Raw genomic sequence first — 26998 nt, 5'->3', positions numbered from 1 at the left:
AACCTCATGGCTACAATCCATTGCATATGAACTGCATTATGTAAGGGTTTGTTATTGTGTGCATATGAAAAAGTGGGTTAGCACATGTCAGACTTCCTGAGAGCCTTCAATGACATCATCCACTCACCTGCCAAAGGAGGCCCTGTGAGGCAACCAAGGCCCACAAAGAACATGGAGAAGCCCATGGAGTTGTTGAGTTTCTCTGCCCCCACGAGATCTACCTGCAGAGAAGAATAATACATCATAATATGTGACATTAAACCTGGATCTCTTCACACACAAACACAGGCACTTATAAAGATAAAATGTTTTTTTCTGCTTTTATATTAGCACAATACATGTTTCATACACTTCAAATGACTGCAATATTATAATACACATTTTAAGCCTGTTAAAGGCTTTTAAATAAATAGAAAACCATGCTGATGAAAACATTCAGGCTTTTGAGCACCGTGAGAAAACAGTTCCCCTTAAGACCTAAATGCCACAGCAAGCTTAAGAAAACAAAAGAAATCAAAACAAAAAGAACATGCATCTACACAAACCGTCTCCAATATTCTCCTCTAAGTTAATGACTCACATGTCAACAACTTATCAAATAACACATCTATATGATAAACATTACAATGTATGTGTGGATTTACATTATCAAGTGTACGCTATCATTTTTGTAGAGAATACAATGACTAAATAAGGCAAAAAAATCCAAGAGTAACCCATTTGAAAATCTTGGTGCTCTCATATAAACTTTATAACAGCTATTACTCGAATGCATATGTCTGTCAACACAGCACTTGTATTTTTACTGGTGTGTGATCATGCATGGTCCAACAGTACATATGTCTGAATATATGTCCAAAGATAAAAGTCGTGTCAAAACATGAAATGTAGTGAATAGTTGAGTTTTTCTGTATTCCTTGTGACAAAGAAACAAATAGCACCTAAATATAGCCTCCTATGCTGAGGTCATGAATGGTTGTTTGAATAAAGAAAAGAAAACTGGACCAACCTACTCTTCAGTTTCAATTCAAGGTAAAAATAACAAGGGATTACACTTGTCAACGTTTAATCCCAGAGGCATGTACTGGCCTTTAGACCACACCACTGCCTCCTCACGTTTTTTGTTGTCAGGTGTGAGTGATATGATCTGAAGATATAGGATCCTCCATTACTCAATATGTTGTTCAGCTCATAAAAAGGTGTTGGGAAGCTTCTCCAATGACCACATTCAATGATACGTTTACCTTTCACAATGATGTAATGAGGCAACGCACGAAAGCACATAGTGGGTCTTCATGGTTCACGATAGTGAGACGGTTTCTGGTATAATTGTGTAAATGTGATAAGATATTGGGAGAGTTTATCAGGCAATTTTAAAGGGCACCTAAGATTCTGCAGCATTTCACTGATTATCTCAAAGAGAGTTTTGAATTTGTTGGGAATTACTTTTTAAAGAAATATTTAAGACACTGTGACCAGAATTATTTGTTCTTTTTTCATCTCCAAACATTGTAAGACTAGTGGAGACATTTCTTAGATCTTTGAGTCTGCAATAACGGTGAGATAAAAAGTGTATTTATGTGGTGTACTTTCAAAATAAATTACCCGCAGGTTCCCTAAATTAAGTTTTGTAAGTTGGAAAGTTTTTTGAGTCACTAAAATGTGCTGAGTCTACAAGCAGCTGCTGATTTCTAAGAAATGTTTTGTAATTTTCTTGAAGGAGCTTCTCCTTTGATAATCAATCAGTTAGAAAACCTGTGTTGAACCAACCTATGGTCCAGACTCAGGTAGCTGTAAAATGTTTTAAAGATTGCAGTGACCTTTTGTACTCACATTCTCAATCGCCATAGGACAAATTGTATACAGTTTTGAATTACTTATCTGTTTATGTAGTACATCATCCCAACAATCATCATTATCACTTTTATTAAAAACCAAGTAGAAGTGTTAGAAAAGGTGGTTGTCGTAGTTGTTGAAGTTTCTGCCTCAGATATTGTCTGAGTTAAAGGACAATAAGAAATACCTCAAAATCATGTGTGTTTCTAAATTACAACAATGTGCTGTGGATCTGATACAAAAAGATAAATGAACAGCATGACAAATAATAAAGTCGCTTAATGTTATAAAAACCATCCCATGAAACTAGATGGATTTAATTTGCATTGAAAGAAGTAATGTTTCCTGTGATATGGCTGTAAATGCATCTGAGTTTATCCATGTTTAAATATGAGAGACGCGGTTCAGAAGCCTGTCCTGATGACAGCTTCTTTGTACTGCATGACAAGCTTGTCTTTGGTCATTCAACCCCTGCAGCCAACCTCAAGCATGCATCTAGACAGATTAAATATATATATATCCATCGGATTATTTGAATTCACTTAATGAATGCTGTGTCCGTTTCATCACAATAAGTCCCAAATTAACCCTCTCAGTCGTTTCCAGGAACATTCGTTTAAGTTACATTTGAGTTATTTTCTTTAAAATGACACAAAACTCTGAGACCTATGAAGAAAATGTACCCTTATTGTAATGGAGGTTAAATTGTGGAAAAGACAGTAAATTTGCATAGCCTTGTCCAGATAGGGTTGTTTCTTACTAGAACAGGCAGCAGCAGAGCCATGTATCCTCCACAGAAGATAGCAAAGAAGATGGCGTACACCATCAGCAGGATGTATGAGGTGGCCTGTGGGGAGAGCAGGTTGACCAGGCCGCACAGGATCAGGTAGGCCTTGTGGTAGTGGTATTTATGGAACAGGTTCATGTCAGTCACCCAGCCTGAGGCCAGCTGGGCGATGGTCTCTGTGATACCTGCAACAGAAACAGACAGGTCTGATGAAGAAAAACAGTTCAACAGTGGGGCTTCATTTAAATTTGAAGAGGGTGAAAGAAGGGCATGTTAGTTAAACTGTCAGCTCACACAGCTCAATGATTTTATATTCACATTTAAAGTTAAATGATAAAGGTACAGCCATTAAAAAGAGTATGTGTCTAAGTTTTTAATGTTACTTTTAGATTTCGGCTGCTCTATAAGGTTCTCGAGACGGACTGGGGAGAGCTTACAATAAAATATTTAGATGGCAACGGGAGACTAATATTTGGTAATGGTGGAATCTCAAACAACAGATGTACAACTGCACTTTTAGATAAAATGCCTTTAATAATTGAGAAGCTTCACATTTTAAATGAGGAAAACAGACCTAATAGTCATAATCAGGTAACAGTAGGGACTTCACTATCCTCCTTTATCACGGAACCAATTAACATAATAATGATGTCCATTATAAGACACCCTCCTCACTTCCTGAACTAACAATATAACTGACCCATTAAACAAATTAAGCATCCAATACATCTGTGTCTAAATATCCCATTGGTCAATACATTTTAGTAAAGATTTAAATCATTTTGTTTTTAATGAGTGCGCCTTAGAGGCACAGATAGGCATATTGTGATACCTTTTGAAGGAGAGACTAGCTGTTTTAATCTGTTTCCAGGTTTAATGCTCAGCTAATGCACAGATACAGTCTAGACCAAGCTGTACAATTACAGTAGAATAACCAAAAGACACTCCATACATTTAAGAGTCAGTTACCTTAAAGAAAAAACACAACTGTAAGTGATACCTTCCCTGCCGATAGATACAATTTCAAGTCACAGTTTCGGAACCCCCGACCTTCTGGTTGAAAGACAACCGAATCTACCACTTAGCCACAGCCCCAATCATCTGCACCACTGCATGCCACAAGCGGGGGGGGTTAGTTCACCGCTCTTAGCCATGCTAGGCATATCTCTTGGGATGTTCTGTGATCCCTATCCAGCAGATATATCTCAGCTCTTACTGAGGAAGCATTTCCATTTTGGTTTGATTGCAGGTGAGCATGGTAGGTATTAAACCTGCTAAACATAACAAGTCAGCGTATGTATGCTCGCAAGTGAATAAGAAAAACTAATGTGCCTAAGGGCTGTCTTAAAAAGCTAAAGACTCACAGTTTATTGTTACTTTGGCCTTTAAGTTGCATTTAAACTTTCAACAGGTTGTACCAGATTAGCTGAGTTAGTACAACATTTGCTTCATGTCTCTCTGTATTTCTCTCTCTCTCTCTCTAATATGAAAAATGGTTAATATTATTTTTTCACCTGCCCCTAATAGGGTCACCTCACTATAAAACATGCAGACATCTTTTCTTATCATCTAGACTATCTTGCTCATGTCCTAAAAAAAGTAAACACGCAAGTTATTGTGTTGAAAGAATCAAGATGGAGCTTAGGCACAAATGTTAATCCAGAAGAGTTTTCAGAGGCTGACACTCCTGTCTGCATTTTGAAGTCGTGCTTTGTAACACAAAAAGATTGTCATGTCGAAGTCAGCCAAAGTACTGCATAGAGCGGTTCAATTGCAGCTGATGTGATCTATGCAGACACTTACACAAAGTAACATGCAGGGACCTTGGAGCAAACCTTAGCCCATCCCTCACAATACTGCACTTATTTTGTGCTTAAGTGAGCCTAAGCATAAATGGTGTTGTGTGTTTCTCTGAGAGAGAGTTTGAGTGAGGGTGGGGCAAAAAAATAAATAAAAAAAGCATGTGAGGAAAGGCTGACGCTCTGCAGCAAAAATACAAAGGTCTGCATTGGGATTAACGTGGCGTCAATTCCCTGTCGTTCCCATTCTCTGAAAGTGTTCCCAGAAACAGTGGGTAGCAACACGTTCATCTGTTAACATCTCTATTACACTGGAAACACCCAGGCAAACTACTCATTACACTGTCCATCCCATCTGATTGATTGTTTGCTGCACACGGGTATGATGACTTGGCAGATATGTGCTGCTCTCTGCTGAGGTCAACTGGAACGCGATAGGTGATGCGGAAACTGCAGTGGTTTATTGACCGTCGCAGGAATAGCTACAAGAAGGCAGCGCTGAGCCATTGATCAATGAAACAAACAGGTTCTATGCAGATCACAGTCATTCATCCTCTGCACCACAACCACTCAGGCTGCAGTCACTGACAATCAGCGTGAACTCAGGATAGATTTTTTTTTTTTAAATCTGCTGAATATGCATGAGTTTGCATAGAGAATGAATCAGTAAAGAAAGTCTGCTTTCTATTATTTCAAATCAGCAACATCTTCTTTTTACAGCTTTAGACTGAGCTGAATTGAATAAAAAATGATGCAAGGAACACCTCTGCCTTCCTTACATAACAGCATCTCCTCTCCCCAGAGGTTACAGAGATGACAGAGGCAGCTGTGCAGTGTTTATGTGTCCTCCTCTGGCGAACCAAGACGGCATCCTGGGGTGTCCCCTGCCTGCATGCAGACAAGTTGGAGTTTGTTTGTGTGTTTTAGCCTCAGCAGGATGGTGCAGGCCTGCAGCTGTTCTTGTTCAAACTCATCACTATGCAGTTTAAATTTGGCCTCTCCAAGTAGCACCTTCAGCTAAGTGCATAAGGGACATTATTTTCTCCGTGTTTCCCTCTGCAGTGTGCACAGGTATTAAAGGTGTATGCCCATTCCTCTGGGCTTTAACTGACAGGGAGGGTGGGTGTGTAAAGCATGAAAAGAGGCCCCTCCTCCTCCCCCAGTCACTGGATTAAAGCAAAGGGTTTTAAAAGGCATGTTGGTTTTCCCAGCTTCTCTGCAGTGGCACTTGGCTTGTCTCGCTTGTCTTTTGTGCGTATTCCTGCCTCAGTGCCCCTCTGCAGAGTATCGACCACTTTAGAACTGGGCTAGGACAAAATTGGGAGCCCCCTCTTGTCACCACGCCAGCAAACTTACTCAGTTAGCTGTTGCTTGGCGACCGGAGTTAGCTCCAGAGTCGGTGCTGAGTTTGACCTGAACAATCGTGGCCTCCCTCCTTCAGCCGAGTCAATGGGCCTCTCTGACAGCCGCTGGGACAGGGAGAGAGGGACAGCAGGACACTGGGATGGTGGCTTTGTGGTGTGGTTGGCACCCCATCTCTCTCTCCCTCTGTCTCTCTTTCTCTCTCATTACAGTGCACGTGATTGGAGAATGTGACAGAACAAACGTGTCCGAGTTAAAAGAATCTGTTGCTCATGCTGCTCGCCAGCACTGGTTATTGAAAAGCTTACAAGATGTTTTCACAGACGGACAAGGGAATGGACACAGCTACATCTAAAAACTGGTTTAAGCGCAGTTAAAGAATGACTGTTACACACATTAGACATTTCATCTTGTGTGTTTTTATACAGCTGTGTCATTCGATCACAATCACTGCCACTGATGACGACGAGCTGCTTAACTGTTTTTCGTTGTTATTATAGCAATAACAATAATATAATAATGATAACAATAATAAAGATATATTCTATTCTATTCTATAGTTTTTGCTACATCAACACCTTTTTCACCCTACCTGTGTCTCTTTAGCAGGACATAATTCCTGCAGTATTGCTGACAATTAAAAAAATGTCTAAACTAAAAGCAAAAAAAAATCTAAAAGCATATCTCAGAAGCCAAAGCCTTGCTGAATAATTGAAACAGCTAGATGTCATTTTACATTCATGACATCATCTCTAACACCTTTCTACATTTAATACATCCTAAAGTAATGTAGAAGACTTTCTGTTCATTAAACTGTCATAAGTAACATCTATGAGATAATATGACCTTTGTCTGCATTTAACTGACTACCAGGGACGGTTTACAAACAAAAGCATGTAACTCATGAACACACAACCCATCTGATACATTTCAATTATTCACAAAGCCTGACTAAGCAATCTTTAAGAATCACATGCACATGTGGTGGCTGGTCAATATGTAAATGCTGTTTTCTGTTCTATATGGAGAGGCCTCATAGATGGCATACAGTTGAACCCAGCTGCCTTTGCTAGTGGACCAAAGTTCAGCTTTTATGTAAGCGCATTCATTACATAAGACTGCAGAGTCTGAGCAGCTCACAAATAATTAATGCCTTCAAGTTGACTGAGGACTTTTTTTTATGTTGCTTCTTAAACCCAGTCTTAGAGCAACCTGGACCTCCCTCATAGTCACAGTGAGATCTCTGCTGGAAGCCACAAACAGCAGGAATGTCCTGTGTATATTTGAAGTATAGGAGGAGAGAGTGTGATTTATTACTAAAAATGTAAGCATCATCAACATGTTAGACCTGATTAAAACATAACTGGTGTCTGATCTAGAAGAAAGGAGTTGGTGAGAGGTTATACTAGTGTTGATTGTTGGGGACATTAGATTTGGTTCACAGACTGGAGAAGCACTTCATAGGTACCCTGAATTAAGAATGCCACGGTTGTTTCATCAAAATGAAAAAAAATGCCTCCATTATAGACTTAAAAGGTTACCAAATCATGTCTTTCATCAATAAAGAGATGTTTCATCAGTGTATATTTTACAACATGGACACTGTATAGCATAAGCATAAACGAATTGTGCAATGAAATCCTTAATTCTGATTATCTCTACTTTATAAGACATGGCTAAAAGACATATTTTATTATACAGTCAGCGCACCCCAATTAAAATGCATTGAAGAGTTTCATTAGTAAGTTGCTTTTTAAGAAGGGCATGAAACAACAAAAGGAACTCTTGATCAACATGTGCTCACCTGCCACAGAGATGATGAAGGAAGCGTCCATGGCATCAATGCCCAGGGTTCTGGCACGGGCAGACAGGTGGAAATAGGGGATGAAGTAAGCCAGTTGGCTGAAGACCAAGGACCAGGTGTAAATGCAAAAGAAAGGGTCTTTTAACAGGGAGAAATCCAGAACTTTGGTTTGTACGACAGTCACCTCAGTTGGCGTGCTGGCATTTGAGGGAAATCCAACAATGGTGGAACCATTCATGCTGCCATTGAGCTCTGCAGAGCTATCTGGAGTTGCGGGTTTACACTGACCCAAGTCACAGTGGCCGTTTACCCCATTAAGGACCAGTCTGGTCAGTTCAGGGTTCACAGACTGGTCCTGGAGTTCCTGAGTACATTGGCCCTCCAGATTGTCTTTGTGAGGGGTTGGAGGAGGGGGTGGGGAAGGGAAGGAGTCTGATTTGGAGATGCTGTTGGATAAATGAGAGGAGCCGTTCATGCAGCTCTTAGTGTATTCTTTCTCTGAGGAGCTCTTGATGGAAACAGCAGGGCTCTTTTGGATAGGAGAAGAGGTAGGGTTTGGCACAGGGGGCTTCACGTTGATTGGCCGAAGGAGCATCCCAGTGGCCACCAGGTTCAGCATGAGACCACCAAGAATCAACATCGCCCCTGTAAGAGGCAAAGAAACTTCAAGATCCAGATGTCAAACACAAATTATAAATATGCACCCACGAAAGAACTGAATCCGCTCATTAACAGATCTGTCTTGAATACCTTGCCAAGCATACTGATCCAGAAGCCACTGAGTGAATGGAGCCAGGGCAAAAGTCAAGCCCATCCCAGAACGCCCGATTGCATACGCTGTCGCCAGCCTCTTTCGGAAATACAGCGCAGTGACCACGGAAAAGGATTGGTATAGTAGTGCAAAACCCATTCCTATTGGGACAATGGAGGAATAATGGACATTTTTATTAGCAATCCCAGTGTATATTTTTGCCAGACAAGATTAGATGAGGTATTTTGTGCTCACCATGTAGTCCTACTCACCAACTACAACTCCCATGCTGATGTAGAGGAACACCACACTGTAGGCAAAAATACTCATGAGGAAGCCTCCACTAACCAGCACTGCTCCAGCAATGGAGGTCACCCTGGCTCCAAGCTTGGCACAGGCAACTGAGGCAAGGGGTGCTACAGACAACAGAGAGGAGGGAGCACACAAAGGTGGTTTCAATTTCAAATAATTAAGTGTAAACGGGCAGAGGGAAATTGGCTTGAAATGGTATGAGCTTTATCTGTTCTTACAAAATCAGCAGAGACATTTAGGAACACACAAGAAAAAGTTATTATCTTTATATACAGTCTTTGGATTGGTGTGCAGGGTATACAGAGTATTTTTGGCCAAGACAAACCTCCAGACAGACGCAGACTTGACATGATGGAACCGATCCAGCTGATGCTCTCCGAGGAGCCTCCGAACTCATCCTGGAATGCCACGAAGAAGATCCCAAAACTCTTCAGTGTTCCCATCACTAGGACATTTACCTGCGCCCACACACATGAAAATATGAAATTGATTGAGTAACTGGTTGAAGTTTTGTCTTTCGGCAACTTGCCAGAAAAGACCACCTTATAACTGAACACAATATATCTGCATGTGAACACAGAGGTAAGGAAATCAGGCAGCTAAGGAAACATGTTGCTCTTCAAGGCTTAATATTCACATGTTTGAAAAGTAAGGAATCATAAACATCTAACATAGACATACCAGGAAACAATGCAGCACCACCATCCAGCCCCAACCTCCATCTGGAGGTTCCCCATACTGGATCTCTTTTTCCTTCTCCTTCTTTGAGGTCATGGCGTCCTTCCTGAACAGGTTCATGGCTGCCTTGGCTTCACTGAGAGAAAAAAAAAATCTATATAAAATTTATAAAAAATCTCATAGGCTGCCTTATCAGCTCTCATTCATTCATATTTAACGAGCACAATATTTTAAAGTAACCCTCAGGATTCACATGAAAAAAGTCAAATGATCAAGAGGCACAAAGTCTTCACCTAGTCACAAACATGTGGTTAAGAGATAATAGAATATACATTGATCATCTTTGACAAGAAGAAATTTCCCCATGTGGGACAATAAAGAATCTGAATCTCTTCTCAGGCGTAATTAAAAGTAAAACACATTCATAGTTAGTGAGAGAATCTATGCTGTTCTATCTTGATGTAAAAACAATAACCCTGATCTTAATTTATTTTTCCTTGCAGTGCTTTTGCTTCAAGCTATTTTACAGAAAACTATTTTCCAAACATTAGAACCAACCATTTTGGTGAATGGTAAATAGACTGAACCTTAAAAACACTATTCTAGTCTTCACACTAACATTCACCCCACATATACACATGGCTCACATGGCAGAGGGTGCTCTGTAAAGTGCCCATCAGTATTAACTAATCCCATTCATTCAAATTCACATGTTGATGTTAATGCCACCGGGAGTAGTTCAGGGCTGAGTCTTTTGCCAAAGGACACTTTAAAGGACTTGGACTACAGGAGCTGGGAGTGAACCACCCGTCCTCCAGTTGGGAGACAACCAACTCTGAGCCGCACAGCTGCATCTGAAAGGAACCCATAAAGGATAAAACTGACGCTTGTCATTAATTTTTCATCATATATGACAATGATTACTATTCTAATCATTGGGTATATCGTACATTGTGATCCTGTAAGGCTATACCAACAGGTGACAGTATTGTTGTCTTAACTTGTTGTCTAAATTTCCACCTCTTTTGCTCTTAATACAGCTACTGCACTGGACTGAATGTCTCAGCAGTGTTAAGTGTGTTGGTTTTAGAGTGAGTTATGTATTATGCTTCTAGGAATACTCAGTTATTGAGTCAAGTATTGACATGCTGTGGCATAAATGGCAAAAGCTTGCTTGAATTATTATAATAAAGCTTAATGTGATATTTTAATAAAAAAAAAAAAAAAAAAAAAAAACATAAGCCTAGATGTCTGTTCCAGGAGGCAGCAATACAACATTGTTTAGTAAAACCAAAGAACTCTCTTACATCTGGTTCATGAGCTCATGTGAAAAGATTTGCAAAAAAAGCCTTTCTCAAAACCTGCTTTGAGCGACTGACGTCCAAACCAGTTTAAACCGAGCAATCTGAAATCAGTGATTTACTCAAAACGACTCAAGTGAATGTTTTAGACTGATTGGAGATGAATTTAAAAACTTTTTTTCTTCAATGCACTCAAAGCAGAATGTTCCCTGTTTCTGGGATCTCTCATTCACATGCCCTTCAGTACCAACTGTAGAGGTTAGAGTCTCAGCCCGAGCTGGCCCAACTCGGCCCGCTGCCTGAAGCCTGGTCAGGCAACCAACACCGATTGGTAGCAGGCAAAAAGAGAAATGTAGAGTTCAATTTATTCCAAAAAAAATCAGGTCTGCAATTGATTGAGGTAGGAAATTAGTTAGTATATTCATGGATTTTTGCTTTAAAAAACAACAACAGCACAAAACAAATACATAGAATTCCCACCTTGCAGGCCTGGCCAACCTGTCAAGCAAGGTTAGGGGAATTTTTTTTTTAATTCAAGACTTGCATTAAGGGAGTATCTTTCAGAGTTTTCCTCTAGGCATTCACAAATAACCTCAAAGCATACAGCATACAAAAAAGCACTGTGCCTCGTCATCACACACAAGACTGTACATTTAAGGAGAGGACTTTTACACTAACAGATTTCACCAGTACTAGGATCTGTCACCTGCAGCCAGCTCACCTTTTAACAGCAGGTTTTTGTAGAGATGGTATGTAAAGGATTTAGATACAGCTGTGACCCCTTATGTTATCCTTAGACTGCAGGCGAAGGAACTGAATCAGCCATGAAATATTAAAGTGTCTCTCCTTCACATAATCCCCTCCAAGTGTTTCTGTGATGTTGCAGTTACAAGGCTGGGATGCTAATGTACAAAAGTTTTTGTGCTTACAACACACTGTCGTCACAGTGAAGACACCAGAAAACTTTGGACTGGTATCCTTCTTAAGAGAAGATAAGATATACTTTATTGTACCCTTGGCGACAATTAACTTTAACTCAAAAATCGGAATCTGATTACTTTGGAACAATTTCCTGTTTTCAACAAATTTGAAGACTTTCCTTCAGGGTGTAACGGTTTCACGAGAATGGGAAGAATAGACCCAAGGCAAAAAAAAACATTTTAAAAGGGTATGTTTGACCAAAGCAGATTGACTTTTTTTTACTTATCCTTTCTCCAGGTGACTTTAGAAATCTGTGTAGTTCCATATGTAAAGAGTGAGTTAATTGGTGACCTATGAGATAATGCAGTTTGATGTATGTACTTACAAATGGCAGAGGGGTTCAACAATGGCATTAATGGATTACATAATGTCATGTTTGGTGTGTATAATGTTCCTGGGGATACATGTGTCAACACATGTGTATATACAGTATATTTGTAACTTATAAAGTTAAGCCACCTGACTGCAGCTTTGTGACACGAGCCTGCGCTGCTGCCATGAGAGGATTTGCCAATGACCTGTTTACGCCTGAGATGTGAGCGAGATGTACTTCAGCATGACTTGTAACTTAACAGGAAACGTGTGAGGTCACATTTAAACATGCCTTTGATGCGTGTTCACAGATATCAAATGAGACTTGTTGGGAAGGAAAATAAATGTATATTCATGAGACCTGCACAGTCTAAGAAAACATGCAATGTGCTTTAACTTAACATTTTTCAAATCAATACATAAGCAAATACTACCACATAGATTTTAGTTATAAATCATTTCAGTTTAATGTCTATCTGCTATTGTTCATGTTTTACACTATACTTCGGTTTGCAACTTGTTGAGGGAGAAATCATTGCTGGTTTAATAAATTATTGTTTTTTTATTTCTTGGAATAAATTCAAACTTATGGGATGTTTTTATTGTGAATGCTTATATAGCTAATATTGCGATCTACTTGCACAGCCCTAAAGTTAATGCATTATATGGATATACTTTGGAATAACTTCCCAACAAACATTTCTAAGTATTGAAAGTCATTAGTTCCTTAATCATTTCCCTCAAGGTGGAACAACTGAGAACCAGATTCAAATGTGGATTCAAGCACAGTTTGGGTGTTGATGGTGAAAGAGAAAGTCAAAGAGCAGTCACAGTGAATGAGAGAGTTGGACATTTTTAACAACAATTGTAAAAGGACATTTGTAAAAGAAAAACCTAGCTGTCTGTTCATTCAAAAAGTATATCCTTTCGACCAATCATAACTGTTTATTAAGTATAACATCACAACTGAATTACAAGGTCACACATGGTGACAAAGACCGTTGTTCAAGAAGCGCAGCTGGATAAGAGAACAAAAATAGTCTGTCCTGCTTTGAATCAATTAGGCAAATCTCAAATTCGTCATGCATTTTTACATCTAATTTCCCGCCCAAATATTTATCTTTTAGAAGATGAAAATGTCTTTGATTCAACAACAAACTATGATTTCAATTGATTACTATTTCTATACATGCTGTGACTAGGGCCAGCAAAATGCCTTTGAAGCAGGGAGAAGGAGAGGTGCACAGTAAACCTGTGTGTACCAGCAGTCTTTTGTAGACTGCATCACTACCTGAGTCTGACTTAGACATGTATAAGACGCAAGGACCACATTAGGCAGAAAACACAGAGGGGATTAAACGGGGAATGAATTGGGCCAGTGTACTGAGGGAAAAGAATTTCCCCCCATGTGCTGTTCACAAGTTTAGTGCTTCGATGCATGTTTGTGAATGTGTCAGGGGTCTAGGAGTTCCATTGAGGGGGATCAGGGCTTTCTAGTGAGGCATTAACACTGTGTTATTGCACGCTTCTCTCTTTAACTTTAACATCATGGTCCCGGTCTAATATGAGTTAACTATGGGAATCATGTTTTGGAAAATCTGTCACAATGTGGACATACAGACCCTCACAAAGGCTTAAACCCAAAGTGTTTCTTTAAAAGCTAACACGAGTAGGTAACACATCTTTTCTTCCACCACTGAAAGACTTATTCTTTGGTTTCTAATGTGTGCGTGAAATCTGTAGCACAGCTTTTAAAGCATCCTCTGTAAAATGCATGGAAACAAACACATGTTTCAGCATTCATTCAGAGTTACACACAAAGACGCATTGTGTGAAACCAAAAGGCCTAACATATGTTTCCAATGCATTATTGTCCTCATGTAACATTTGCAAAAGCTTGTTTTCTCGCCAAGACTTTAAATCCAGAACTGTTTACATTCATTAATGCTCTGTTTAATACTGCCTTTGCTGGAGTGTTTTTGCCAACTTCTGATCAGTGGTCGGTAATCATTGGCAGGAATGTGTAACACAACATTCAAGTGTATGTGTCATACAGATGTAGCTCTTTAAAAACTACAGAGTGTACCCTAAGGAATCATTCACGGTTCTGAGAAATATGATTATTAGCTTTCCGAGTCAGGTGAGAAGATTGAGACTGCTCCCAAATTTGTAGAAAATGAAGCTAGAGCAACCACTCACATGCAAGGTAGAAACATGAAGAGACAGTCTGCTCAGCGTAGAGGTAACAAAACCCCTTACCAACACCTCCAAAGCTCATCTGACAACATCTCATGTTTGAGTCCTACAAAAAGGAGGAATAAATAGTAATAATATCGTAATAAATAGTAATAACACTACAGGTGTGGTTATGTAATCTGTACATAACCACACCTGTAAAGGAACATGATATAAGATCCAGGGAAAGACAGAGATGGAATTTCACACAAACAAGAGTGTACTTGTAGAAGAGAAACCCTTCATTAAGGTGCTTAAGTCTCATGTTCACTTTAAGGATATGACACATTTAGAAGTGAAACAAGTTCAGCCAGTGTCCCGTACAGAACTGAGCACAGTACAGAGCCTCATTTCTAGTGTCATTGTTGATTACATCTTTTGTCAACAACAGAAGAACTCAGGTGACTTGATGCAAATGCTCCTTTTGCGATAAGGAATCTGCAGTTACACCCTAAAGTTGTCCTTTGTCACACAATTTCCAAATGCTGCAGAATAAAGTGAGTAAGTAACACAGCACAGATGGACACAGCACAAATGTTAAATATTGTGTATAGAAAATTTAAATATGTACAAATGCACAAATATTGATGTGCAGAAAAGAATGAACATCTGAGGGACAGAAGGGACTTCTAAGGAGACCAAGATGTTGAGTTACCTCCTCTGCAGCTTTGGTAGTCTGCCTGTCGGCTCTGGAGTTAAAAAATGAACTCAGATGGTCCTATTCTCTGAGTGTCATTCTTAGGTTGCTCCAAGGGCACTGGTAACTCGGCTGTGTCAATGTTTGCGTTAAACCTGTAACAAAAAAGTGGCTGGTCAGAAGTGCAGAAACAGGAATATGATAGAAAAATGAAAAAACGTCAACAATTCAATGCAGATACATCCATAGAACATAGAAAGAATTTGACAGAAATTGCATAAAATTCATCATCTTGTATCGCAAAAAGTGTCTGTATAGAATGTGCCGCTCAAGCTCATGTAAAAAATAATTCAAAGAATTAATGAAAACTTTGTCCTGCTGGTGGTAATAGCAGTAATGTCTGAGGTCACTAAAGCTATTACTCCACATATCACAAGTGCCTGTAACATTTGTTGGGGTATTTCAGGCTAAAATATCAGATCAAAACAGCTATTTTGCCTTTACAGGTTGCCTTGACTTAAATCATTTCCATTCATACACATTCATACACTGCTGAGGAAGCAGTGGGAGCAATTTAGGATTAAGTGCCTTGCCCAAGGACACATCGTACACGTGTTACAGGAGCTTGGGACCCTCCAGTTGAGCGACAACCGACTGTACCACTGAGGCACAGACGCCCCATAACACATGTCAAGCACTGACAGGAATGTTTCATTCAGCTGCCTTCACAAATAAAATCAGACAGATGTCTGTCTGTTGCTGACTTTCGAACTCTGCAGAGGAGTGTCCACACCTGCAGAGAGCAGATTACCCCCCGCCCTACCCCCTCCCCCCCCCCACACACACACACACACCCACCCATACACACAAACACACAAAGCTGGTCTTTAAGAAACCCACCCAACTGCTTCTACAGGTTAAATGGTCAAGAGCTTTGCATTTTAGTGCATTTAGCTTCATGTGCTTTTTATTTTACTTTTTTTATTTTTTTACTTTAGGGCAAATCTAAAGGGAAACATTTTCATACAAACATTTGTTCAAACAGCAACTAAAGGATCTTTGATTTGTCTCATGCGAGCAAGCTGATGGACAGCTCACTGAGAATATTGCTACATAACCTGCACAGACATGTCTTCATGAAAAAAAATGACAGCTGGAAAAAACCCATACAATACCTAATTTGACACAGTTTTTTTCTTTAAATGGTCTTAGAGGTAAGACAAGAACACTAACTCCATAGCAAGCGGCACAAAAAGTGGGTGATAAAAAGATCTGGCGTCCCATTAGTTGCAATATTCACTCCAACACTGCAAAAACATCAATGCACTTGAAAGATGGGGTATACGCTACATTACATCAGCTGATATCACTGTAACAGTACACCTATTATATACAGTACACAGTATGGCTTTAGCAATACTTTGTTAAATGATACATCTCCCTCTGCAGTATTTATGTACCCTGAAAACATCTGATCTGAACCCACATATTATGCATGATCACAATGAAGGCTTACTCCCTTTGTCATATGTGGAGAAGAAAAGTCCTGTGCAGACTGCGGTTTATCAGCAGAGGTGAACAAGTGCATGTAGTAATCCTAACTGAGCACTTGTAGAGTTAAAAGGCTCAATGAAGGATACTCATTTACTTACAAAGTCTAAATACAAGGGTAATGGCCACACTCCAACACTGCCAATAACCTCTTTCTGTGCAGATTATGTATTGAAAGTTTAAATTATTTCTAACAATACAATTATAGAATATGGATCTCTCCTCTGGATTTCAAAAGTGAAGAAAGATTGTGTTAATCCACAAATATTAGGTACTTGATAGTACGAATTTTCATGAATTCATACATTTTGGTAACTTTGTGAATGAACCATTTAAATCTGTCTAAGAGTAACTTTTCTCTTAGGTTCAAGATGTAATCATAGAAAAGTCTCACAACAGCAGAGTACTTGTGTCAGAGAAAAATTGTTTTGTAAAGTTAAATTTATTGTGATTTTTTAAGTATTAATCACTGTTTGCTTGAATTGTTCTATAAGTATCTTCGAATCCACAATATGAGAGCCTTCACCTCTGACCAAAGCAGCAAGTCCAAACCAAATCCAAGCATCGGAGCTGGGAAACTTTGAGATTATGTAGTAAATGCAGTGTTGAGCTGAGAGCTTTTGGCTTACACAAAACCGTATTACTGAGATGGAAAGAACCGGGAGGTCTTACCGTGCGTAGCTGTGAGCTTGTTGTTATGCACTTGTCAGGCACTGCGGTCAAGGCAGCCGCTCCTCGCTTTTACATGGTGAAGTGAGCCGCCCCTAAATTTGAAGTGCCCACGTATTCTGATCTTTATGGTAAATGCTCCGGACTCCAGAGGGAGCAGGAGGAACAGACAGAGAGAGCGATTTTGCCCCGTTATTAATCTCCTTTTTCAAAAAAAGTGCTAAATGCCGAAATCTTACCATGAGATACACGTGTATGAAACGGGAGCAAACAAAATACTGTTAAGCTTCGGAGGTCGGTGAAATTATTGTGAGAATAAAACTGCGAGTCTGCGATAACTTCCGTTTTTTCAAAATAAGGTGTTCACAATAAAATAAAAAACAGTTTTCTTGGAGTAAGTACATAAGTCCACCATGGTTCTGATATGGTTGGACTTAGTACTTCTAAGACTACATGCACAGGTACTATGGAGTACTTCCACTGTGTACTTTTTGAGAAATCCACTGTCAAAGTTCCTTATAAATCACTATAATGAGTCTTTTTTCTGACTTTGATGTCTTGTAAAAACAATATCTTCCATAAGTACACCATGGTTCTGATATGGTTGGACTAAGTACTTCTTAGACTACATGCACAGGTACTATGGAGTACTTCCACTGTGTACTTTTTGAGAAATCCACTGTCAAAGTTCCTTATAAATCACTATAATGAGTCTTTTTTCTGACTTTGATTTCTTGTAAAAACAATATCTTCCATAAGTACACCATGATTCTGATATGGTTGGACTAAGTACTTCTTAGACTACATGCACAGGTTCTATGGAGTACTTTTACTGTACACAATGATTCTGATATCTGTGGTGGAATTTCTGTAGTTATTTAGATTATAATGTACAGACATCATTAGGTTTATTAAGAATTCATTTCGATATAGGTGAGACCTGTAGGTGAATCTGTTGTCCGGCCCGGACATAAGACTCTGTAGTCATAGGGACGCCAGAGCGATAAGAGTTGTGTGCACACTGAGCTGATTACTTATGGTAGTCGTTTGTTATTAACAGACCCAACACGATTATAAGAACGTATACATTATTCTGAATATGCAAAGCTGGAACAAATGATAAAAGGTTGATTAAATGGACTCAGATGCAGTTGAAATGTTTATGCAATGTTCTAAATGTTTGATTGTATGTGCCTGTTGCTGCTGGTTTTGTTTAATGCTATAATTGCTTTATGCACGATGGGGAATCATCAGTCCACAACAGCGAATACAACTAAATCTCAAAACAAACATGTTAAAAGTAAAGATAAACAAAAACACATAAAACATCCACACACGCATAATGCTGCTACAGATAAAAGCACATCACCCTTAGGTGGAACATTCTCCAACATACAGACAAGAGTTGATTTTATCACACATGAAACATCTCATTTCAGTCAGATATACCCTGCTGATATGCCGGCAGGAGCTGTAGGAAGAGAGAAAGGTTGGAAGTATGTGTCACCATTTCCATCTCTCATGTGTGAATGGACAAAGTTAGAATGGACATATCATGGGTCTTTTGATCAAGAAAATATTAAGTTAGAGATTGCTAATGTTATTCCATTTCACGGTAATCCAAGCTGGGATTCTTCGCCAGAGTTAGAGAGAACAGGACAGGCTGACAGTCACAGACATTGTGATCAGCAGCACACACACTCAGTAAGAAAGAGATGGAGTTACTCTCACAGACAGACAGAGCACCCGGAAGTGAAGCATTCTCACTCAAACAGGGAGAGAGAGAGAGGCTCTGAACAGAAGGACAGTGCTAGTGTTAACACATATTGTTATGATATGACAGAGTTTCGGTTTCCTTATTTTAAAGACTATCTATCCTAGTGTTGCTTGGTTAAATTTAATGTTTTTATCTTAAAGGTCCTAGTTTAGTCTTTAGTGTTTCCTGTTTTTATTTTGGAAAGTTTCTCTTTTCTAGGGAGTATTGTTAAATTCTTGAGTTCTCTGTGTCTTTAGTGTTTTGTGATTCATATTGTAGTTCTTGTCCAGGTGTGTCCTGTCTTGTATTTTCTTCATTTCTGTGTGTGTTTCCCTCTAGTCTTGATTGCCCTCATTGTCTTTCCCTGGGTTTGTTTACCCCACGGCTATTTAGTCTCAGTGTTCTTTCCCTCTTGTTGTGAGTTAGTTGTTGGATGTTGTATGTTGGTCTATGTCAGTATTTCCCAGTACGTACCAGTTTTTGACTTTTTATGAATTTTCCCAGTTTGAACTTTTGTTAAGATAGAAAGTTCAGATTTACTTTTGTTTAAAAGTTAAATTGGTTGGTTTTCTGGAATTTTCAGAGAATCTGTAACGCTGTCTCATAGTGTTAAACTCAAAGCTTATGCGAAACTATCAAATATTAGCCAATACATTCTGCCTCAAAGAAATCAATTACAGGAATCGATGCTGCAGTTCAATCCCTTTTGATAAAGGTTTGATGGTTGAAACTATCAGCCCATGTAACACTCCCATCTTGCCAAACTGGAAGCCAGGCTGCACTGATGAATTGAGGTTTGTGCAGGTATCAAAGCTATAAATAACATTGTTGTGCCTTCAGTTCTGATTTTGTCGGATGTAAATTCCAGTCTGGCAGCAATGCCTGCAGATTCAAAGTACGATACAGTCCATTCCTCTGTATCCAGATAGCCAGTATCTGTTTTTTTTTTTTTTTAATTCAAAGGCCGAAAGTTGACGTGGACCAGGCTTCCACTGGGATTTTTGGACTCACTGGTTAATTTATGTGCTTTGTGTCATGCGTGATTTGCATGATTTGGAACTATCTGGTGGAAGTACCTTGTTGCAGTATGCTGATGATTTGTTGATCACTTCCCCTTTGAGAGAGGACTGCCAAATTGACTCTATGTTACTGATGGAAAGACTGGCTGAGTGTGGTCACAGAGCTTCTCTGACCAAATTGCAGTACTGTCAGCCTGAGGTTAAATACCTGGGTGTTACGCATGTGTTAGGCAGGTGACAGCGGCTGCTGCCCCCTGAGAGAGTCAACCTCTTTGGAAACATGTCTCCTCAAGGGACCAAGAAAGAACTTTCAGGTTACATAATTTACATATTAAGCAATACTACAGGTCTGTTGGGCTGTGGGCCCACCAGAGAATAAACCTTCATAGAGGCAAATAAGGTGGTGAACAAACACATCTGGAATGACCTACACAAACACGACAATGGACATCATGTTCCTCACATTCACACCGCCTTGGACGCTCTGTACCTCCTGCAGAGTTTCTCCCCATCAGGTGGCATGGTGCCATAGCCATAGTGATGAGGGAAAATGGGAAGAGGTGTTCTGGGCTCAGCCTACACCAGCGTGTTGGTGTAGGCATTTATGCAGAGCCAGTCGTTTGGGTTTGTAGCAGTGTTTGTAGAACTTTTCTGGGAATGACAAATTACTGTCATCATTGGATTTTGGAGTATGCTGGAATGGACTCTGTGTTGAGGTCTTCCACGGGACCGATTGGAATGAAAACATGTACTCAGCCTTCCAAGATCTTAAGATTGCTTTTATCTCAGCTCCCGTGCTGGGGCTGCCGGACTCCATGTTTGTGAGAAGGAAGGATTTGCTTCTGGTGTTTTTGGTGCAAAAGCATGGATCAGATTACCGTCCAGTGGCGTATTATTCGTCTAAGCTGGGGCCGGTTGTCCTTGGAAAGCCTGGCTGTGTCAGGTCAGTGGCTGCTGTAGCCACAATGATTGAACAATATCAGATCCTATTGTACTGGCCAATGACTGTATTGTGCAAGTTCCACACTTAGTGTTTAACATTCTAAACTTCTCAGCCACCCAACACATGACAGCTGTACGCAGGTCAGGTTATGAAGAGATCATTTTGTCAAGTTCTCACATTAATCTAAGACGCTCTCCTCCAATAAATTTAGCACTTCTTCAACAACAGAGCTTGAAGATGATCATGATTGTAATTTGGTAATTGGAACCAGCACATCCCCCCGGGTCAGACCTAATGCAGACAGCAATCTGGAATTTGTGAAATCATTTTGTCATGAACGTAATCTCAGCAAATGTTGGTTGTGTCAAAATCTGCCAAAATCAATGTATTCTCCTATGTTCACACCTATTCCATTCTCCAAAGTTGATTATGTGTTTTTTGACTGGAATGATTTAGGTTCAAGAATGGAAAAAGGTGCAGATGATTGTTATTCACCGGCTTATCCAAAAGTTAAATCAGAATATTCACGGTATGGATTTTGCCTTAGATACAGTTAAAGAGGTAAACGCCTACTATTCACCCCCAGGAATAACTCAAACTGCTTTAATCTGTTGCGAATCAATTTGGTGAAATTAAACTTTAAATTAGCTTTTCAATACATGTTACAGTTAACATTGGTTCAAACTAACTGCACAGACTTGATTAGAGATAACATTTGTGTTCCACAGTCTTATACTTCCTCAATATTAACTGAAGCACTAATTGAAGTCCAACCCTGGCTAGGTACAAAAGCATTCCTTATGGTTAAAGTAAATTAGCACAACTGCTCAGTTAAGAGAAAACAACTCCACGTGATTGCTCTAAGTATTCTTCCAGTTCTCAGACATGAATTGCAAGATGTTCCCCTATGTTTCCAAGGTATAGAAGACAGTCGGAGTTGGGACGGAGTTCTTGTAAGTAGGTTATAAATGTTAGTATAAAACAGCAGCCTCTCCCTGAGAGGGTGTATTTGATCTGTGGTAATAGAGCTGCATGCCATACAAAAATCTAAAAGGGATGTATTATTTGGCCTACTTAGTTCCTATGATTAGAGAAGTTGAATCTAAAGAAATTGCTGCACTGCATCCACCAATGGATAGACAGAAAAGAGAAATGTCTGGGTTTCAGGAGGCAGCGAGCATCCTTTTGCCATCATATGGTGTTTATGTCTCTCAGCAGGAAATTAAAGCATTATCTAAAGTATTGGAGAATCATCTTAATGCCTCTAGTAGAGCTATGCTAGCAGAACACAAAGAGCTTCAGGAGGTTAAAAAAGATTTTTAAAAAAGGAGTTTACCATATTTCTGAGTGTATTTGTGTTTAAAATCTAGGTTAATTGCATTTTGATTAAAGTTGTTTTAGGTGTTTTTAACAAATAGTATGTTTAATTAAAGCTTATTCACCCTTTAAAATAAGTTTATGGAACATTGTGGAAATGCCTAATGTTCGTCTAGAATGGGTTAGTTAGCGCAAGAGTTTCTTTTTATCCCATTTCATAAATCAGCAAATCAAAACTATGCTGCTATCACTAATAAATGAATAACAATGATAAACTAAATGAATAAGTCAGAGATGGGTTTTTGGATCTCTTGTTTGCAGGTAAGGCCTTCAGAAAAGAAGAATAACATTTAAGTAATGTCATTAAAAAAATCATACCTTTTAGAATACACATGCTCAAAAGAGTCAAACACATTCACTTCTGCTATTCTAAAATAATTTATTTTTGAATAGTTAAGGATGAGACCTCTCATTCAGTATTTATGAAGGATTTGGAGGGCCAAAGTCTTTGTTAGTTATAGATGGATGAATCCTTTATTGTCATTGCAGATCACTACACAATGAAATTCAGTCCAGCCTCAACCCCTTGATACTTTAACAAAATATTTTTAATTAATTCAAAGATATAGAAAGTAAGCAAGTTTATGGCACATATGAAAAAAATGAATGCTTGCAATTACAAGGATTTTTACAAAATCAAGAAAAAGAAGCTGTCATGTGTTACCAGAGATTGTACTCTTTCAAAAACCAACCTCGTCTTCATCATTACCCCCACAAATTAAAAAATAAATGCATATGCTCAATAATGATATTACAATTAAGTCTTCTCATGGGAGCTAGGACCTCAGTTGTCAAGTAGATAATACACAATTTTATTGCAAATATGCTGCAAACTTTTGCAAAGAGTAATGTAGTGGACACAAATTCCCACATACAAACCTAAATAGAAGATGATTATGTGTATAGATTGCTCTGCCTATAACTAGAAATGTTTCTCTATTGCACAAGATTCTCTATTCCTGACAAGTTGATAAAGGTTTGCACTTTTTATTTTATAGAAACAGTGTGACGCATGCCAAAGATGGTGCCATGAGCAGTGCCTAGCCATGGATGAACAACAACTCCAACATGCAAGGGTGAACAATTGGGATTGTGCTCTTTGCAGTTAGGGGGAAAAAAAATAACTAAATGTCATGGTCTTAAAGACATGTGAGCGCTTGGGACAAAATGTATTTCATATTTTTAATTTGATGGCTGTATTTTTTGTTTGTTTAAATCTTTGTTAATATTTGTATTGGTTCAAATTTGAAGAAAAAAGACAGATGTATATAGTTGTTGGTGTTCATAATCTTTGTAATTTCATATGTATGTTCTACGAAAATGTTAACGATTATAATAAATGTAAAAACATGTAAATAGTAATTTTTTATTCGTTACAGATTATTAATATTTGAAAAATGCTTGTATTTGTATTTATTGCAAAATATTAAAAGTGCAACATGTAGCTGTGACAGAGCGTATCAAACTGGTACTGTCAGATTCAAAACACTGCAGAGAGCTGTGCTGTATAAGGAAGCTTGACAGTGGATTTCAGGGAAAATGTTTTTTGTACTTAGTCCAACCATATCAGAATCATTGTGTACTTATGGAGGAAAATGTTTTTACAAGACATCAAAGTCAGAAAAATAGAGTCATTATAGTGATTTACGAGAAACTTTGACAGTGGATTTCTCAAAAAGTACACAGTAAAAGTACTTCATAGTACCTGTGCATGTAGTCTAAGAAGTACTAAGTCCAATCATATCAGAATCATGGTGTACTTATGGAGGAAAATGTTTTTACAAGACATCAAAGTCAGAAAAAAGACTCATTATAGCTATTTATAAGGAACTTTGACAGTGGATTTCTCAAACAGTACACAGTGGAAGTTCTCCATAGATCCTGTGCATGTAGTCTTCGAAGTACTAATATATATATATATATATATATATATATATATATATACATATATATATATATATATTTTTTTTTTATTTTTTTTTTCTCCAAGAAAGCTGTTTTATTTTATTTTATTGTGAACACCGTATATTGAAAAACGGAAGTTACCGCAGACTCGTAATATTATGCTCCCGTTTCATACACGTGTATCTCATAGCCAGTTTTATGGTAAGATTTCGGCATTTAGCACTTTTTTTGAAAAAGGAGATTAATAACGGGGCAAAATCGCTCTCTCTGTCTGTTACTCCCTCTGGAGTCAGGAGCATTTACCATAAAGATCAGAATACGTGGGCACTTCAAATTTAGGGGCGGCTCACTTCACTTCATGTAAAAGCGAGGAGCGGCTGCCTTGACCGCAGTTGACAGTGTCGGGTCGGCTGCTTCGTCAGCCATGTTACCAATAATCACACTTTAATTTAATCACGTCACCTTTTATTCATTACTTCTTCACAGCTAACTGGAATAGCATTTCGTCAGCAGCCATGGAATACAACCACCGATCTCCCGCTCTTACATCTTAAAGGGGTCATATTATGCCCTTTTATGGGTTCATATATTTAATTTATGTGCCTACTAAAATATGTTCACAGTCAAAAACAATGTGTCTGTTTTCATGTACTGCTCCTCCTTGCACCTTCTCCGCTCTGATACTGTTCGTAAAGCCCACTCTGCAAATTCCCACGTGGGCCAAGTCTGATATGATTGGTCGGCCGAACCGCTCTGTCGCAATTGGTCAGTTCTCGGAAATGCCACGCCCCTTTTACCATATTGGGAATGCAGCGAGAGCAGCAGGTAAACAAGCAACGGCGTTATCCAGGAGGAACAATCATGAGCATTAGCACGGCGTTTCGGTGTTGCAGGTATTTATTTTGCAGTCCTTTCAGATGTAATATGTGTGTAATTTCTGCTCATCGGGTAACTTCATTGTTGTGGTGTATGTGTGGAAACTGCAGCTAACTGCCTACCAAAGCAGAAAAGGTGTGCTGCAGAATACTGTAACCGGGATATAGCAACGTAGCCTATGATCTTTTTATCATAAAAATACTCACTGTTATTGTGTTGAAAAATACGTTAGCCTCCTCCAATTTCACTGACTGGAGCTACCAGCATGTTTACCTAATCAATATATGTCTTACTCGTGGCTTCACAAAGTTTGGCTTGATTACAATATGATTATTGGCCACAAATGTGTTCTGTACAATACATTTTTATTGTATTTACATTAGTACTGTACATTGTTTATTGCAGCGACTGTTCTGCATTTTAAATCACCTCCTTGATGTGATTAAAAATTCAATGAGCAATTGTAAGTATCAATGACATCATAGACTTACTTTGACTTACAAAAGCCCAGGTGATAATCACGTGGTTGTTGGATCAATATCTCATGCAATAATGTTTCCTCCTCTGTCATTATTTTCCTTCTTATTGAACATTATTTCATTTTGATCAGTTTCTTCTTCTTTCATCAGGAGAATATATCCACTGCCTGTTCCTTGTACCAAAAACATCCAGGACTGTTTAAACCCATATACACTTCAAAACATCCACAACATCTTCAGAGGAGAACGTCACAGAGAACTGCAGAAGAGTATGTTCATTATAAATAATGACTTACATCTTCAATCAAATACATTCTAATCAAACAGTTTCACTATTTCAGAGGAATAAAAGTAAACAAGTGAGAAAATCATTTGTTTGAAAGTTATTTATTCTCAGTTTCGGTTAAAAAAAACATTTAAATGTGTAGAACTATACGTGTAAATATACAATGAGAAGTAACATTTTTACATCCAACTATATTGTCTCCATGCAGGCTGTGCAGACACTTGGCAGTGGTTGGAGTGGTTATCCTATCGTGTGTCGTCCTGAGGACTCGCCCCGAGTTTCCTGACCCGACTGGACAGTATGTTGGCTTCCGCCCGCCCCTTGACTACACCTGGACACGTGTCGAGCCACCACTTCTTCTTTTTCAGAGCCAGGTATTTTCTGCAGCTCCTCCATGAATGGTTCTGGTTCCTGAAACATCTCCAACACCAGTGCCCAAGTCCCTGACATATCCTGTAAAAAAGTAATTCAAGAACAAAAATCTATTTCATAATGTTTGGTTACTGCTCATTTTTCACACTCATCTGTTTTTTGGAAACGTTTACAAAGACTATAAAGGTATATTTAAATAGGTATTTATCACTTTAAAGGTTTAAAAATGTGTTGTCCTTTTGGGTTCAAAAAATAAAATAATTTGTAACTCACTGTATGTTGTGTCTGTTTTTTTGGGATTTGAGGAATGCCACCTTATAGACCAGCTGTCCTGTAGAGGTTGTTGCTTTATCACGTTCAGCATGTTCGTTGTTATGCATCACAGACAGCAACAAGCTACAATACAAAAAACTAAAATCAGCAATCATGTAATGAAATCACAGTTTTCTGATATTCTTCGTCAGATTTCAGCAGTTGGACAATTTTTTTAGGTGTGTGTGCGTACCTTTGCTTGTCCCTTAGGGCGCGGTCACACTGGCCATCCGTACCGTGCCCAAGCACGCTTCAACGCTGAAGTCCAATTCGTTTGACCAGTGTGACCGCTCCGTATTTGGTACACTTTGTTTGTAAAAAGAGACAGAAAAATTGCAAATTTAGCATGGTAATCTAACATGATTCAAAAATGCACTGTCTTCTTGTTCATAGCTAAATATTTAGACCACACATATCTTTCAAAACAAAGTGCCTGCTGCACACATCTTTACGTTTCTTGTGTTACTGAATAGCCTATATAAATATATGGGTTAACCCGTTCTTTTGCAGTCAGTGCTATGATTAAACAACACCACCTGAACACTGGCCGAGCTGTTTAGATCAATTATCAATACTTTAGCAATGGTCTGGCTTACTACATCGATAAAAAATCACCACGTAACAAAGCAGTTTTACGAAGAGGTGGATAAGAGAGTAG

General features: G+C 38.8%; 1 protein-coding gene and 1 long non-coding RNA gene across 4 annotated transcripts in view; one reads left to right on the top strand and one right to left on the bottom strand.

Annotated features, from left to right (window-relative positions):
* The window catches only part of slc16a4 (solute carrier family 16 member 4), a 35862-nt gene that overhangs the window by 6826 nt on the left and 2038 nt on the right, over window positions 1–26998 (bottom strand). The window contains exons 1-9 of one of the 3 annotated variants that reach the window (XM_065960905.1): window positions 17019–17089; window positions 14814–14950; window positions 9333–9465; window positions 8977–9109; window positions 8612–8755; window positions 8339–8500; window positions 7589–8233; window positions 2597–2808; window positions 128–221 (exon numbers count right to left, since the gene is read on the bottom strand). In XM_065960905.1, the coding sequence (XP_065816977.1) occupies window positions 128–221; window positions 2597–2808; window positions 7589–8233; window positions 8339–8500; window positions 8612–8755; window positions 8977–9109; window positions 9333–9449 (1507 nt within the window). In that variant the 5' untranslated portion in view covers window positions 9450–9465; window positions 14814–14950; window positions 17019–17089. Of the gene's footprint in view, window positions 1–127; window positions 222–2596; window positions 2809–7588; window positions 8234–8338; window positions 8501–8611; window positions 8756–8976; window positions 9110–9332; window positions 9466–14813; window positions 14951–17018; window positions 17090–26998 lie in introns of those variants that run through there. The other 2 variants (XM_020657099.3, XM_065960906.1) reach the window with 2 other exon arrangements.
* LOC136181020 (uncharacterized) lies at window positions 24827–26280 on the top strand. The gene is made up of 3 exons (XR_010667497.1): window positions 24827–24908; window positions 25521–25639; window positions 25865–26280. It is a non-coding gene; the product is annotated as an uncharacterized lncRNA (long non-coding RNA).

Source organism: Labrus bergylta, chromosome 12 (genome assembly GCF_963930695.1).
Source record: "Labrus bergylta chromosome 12, fLabBer1.1, whole genome shotgun sequence".
Lineage (NCBI taxonomy): Eukaryota > Metazoa > Chordata > Actinopteri > Labriformes > Labridae > Labrus > Labrus bergylta.
Note: the sequence above shows the minus strand (reverse complement) of the source record. Positions and strands in the feature narration are given on the sequence as shown.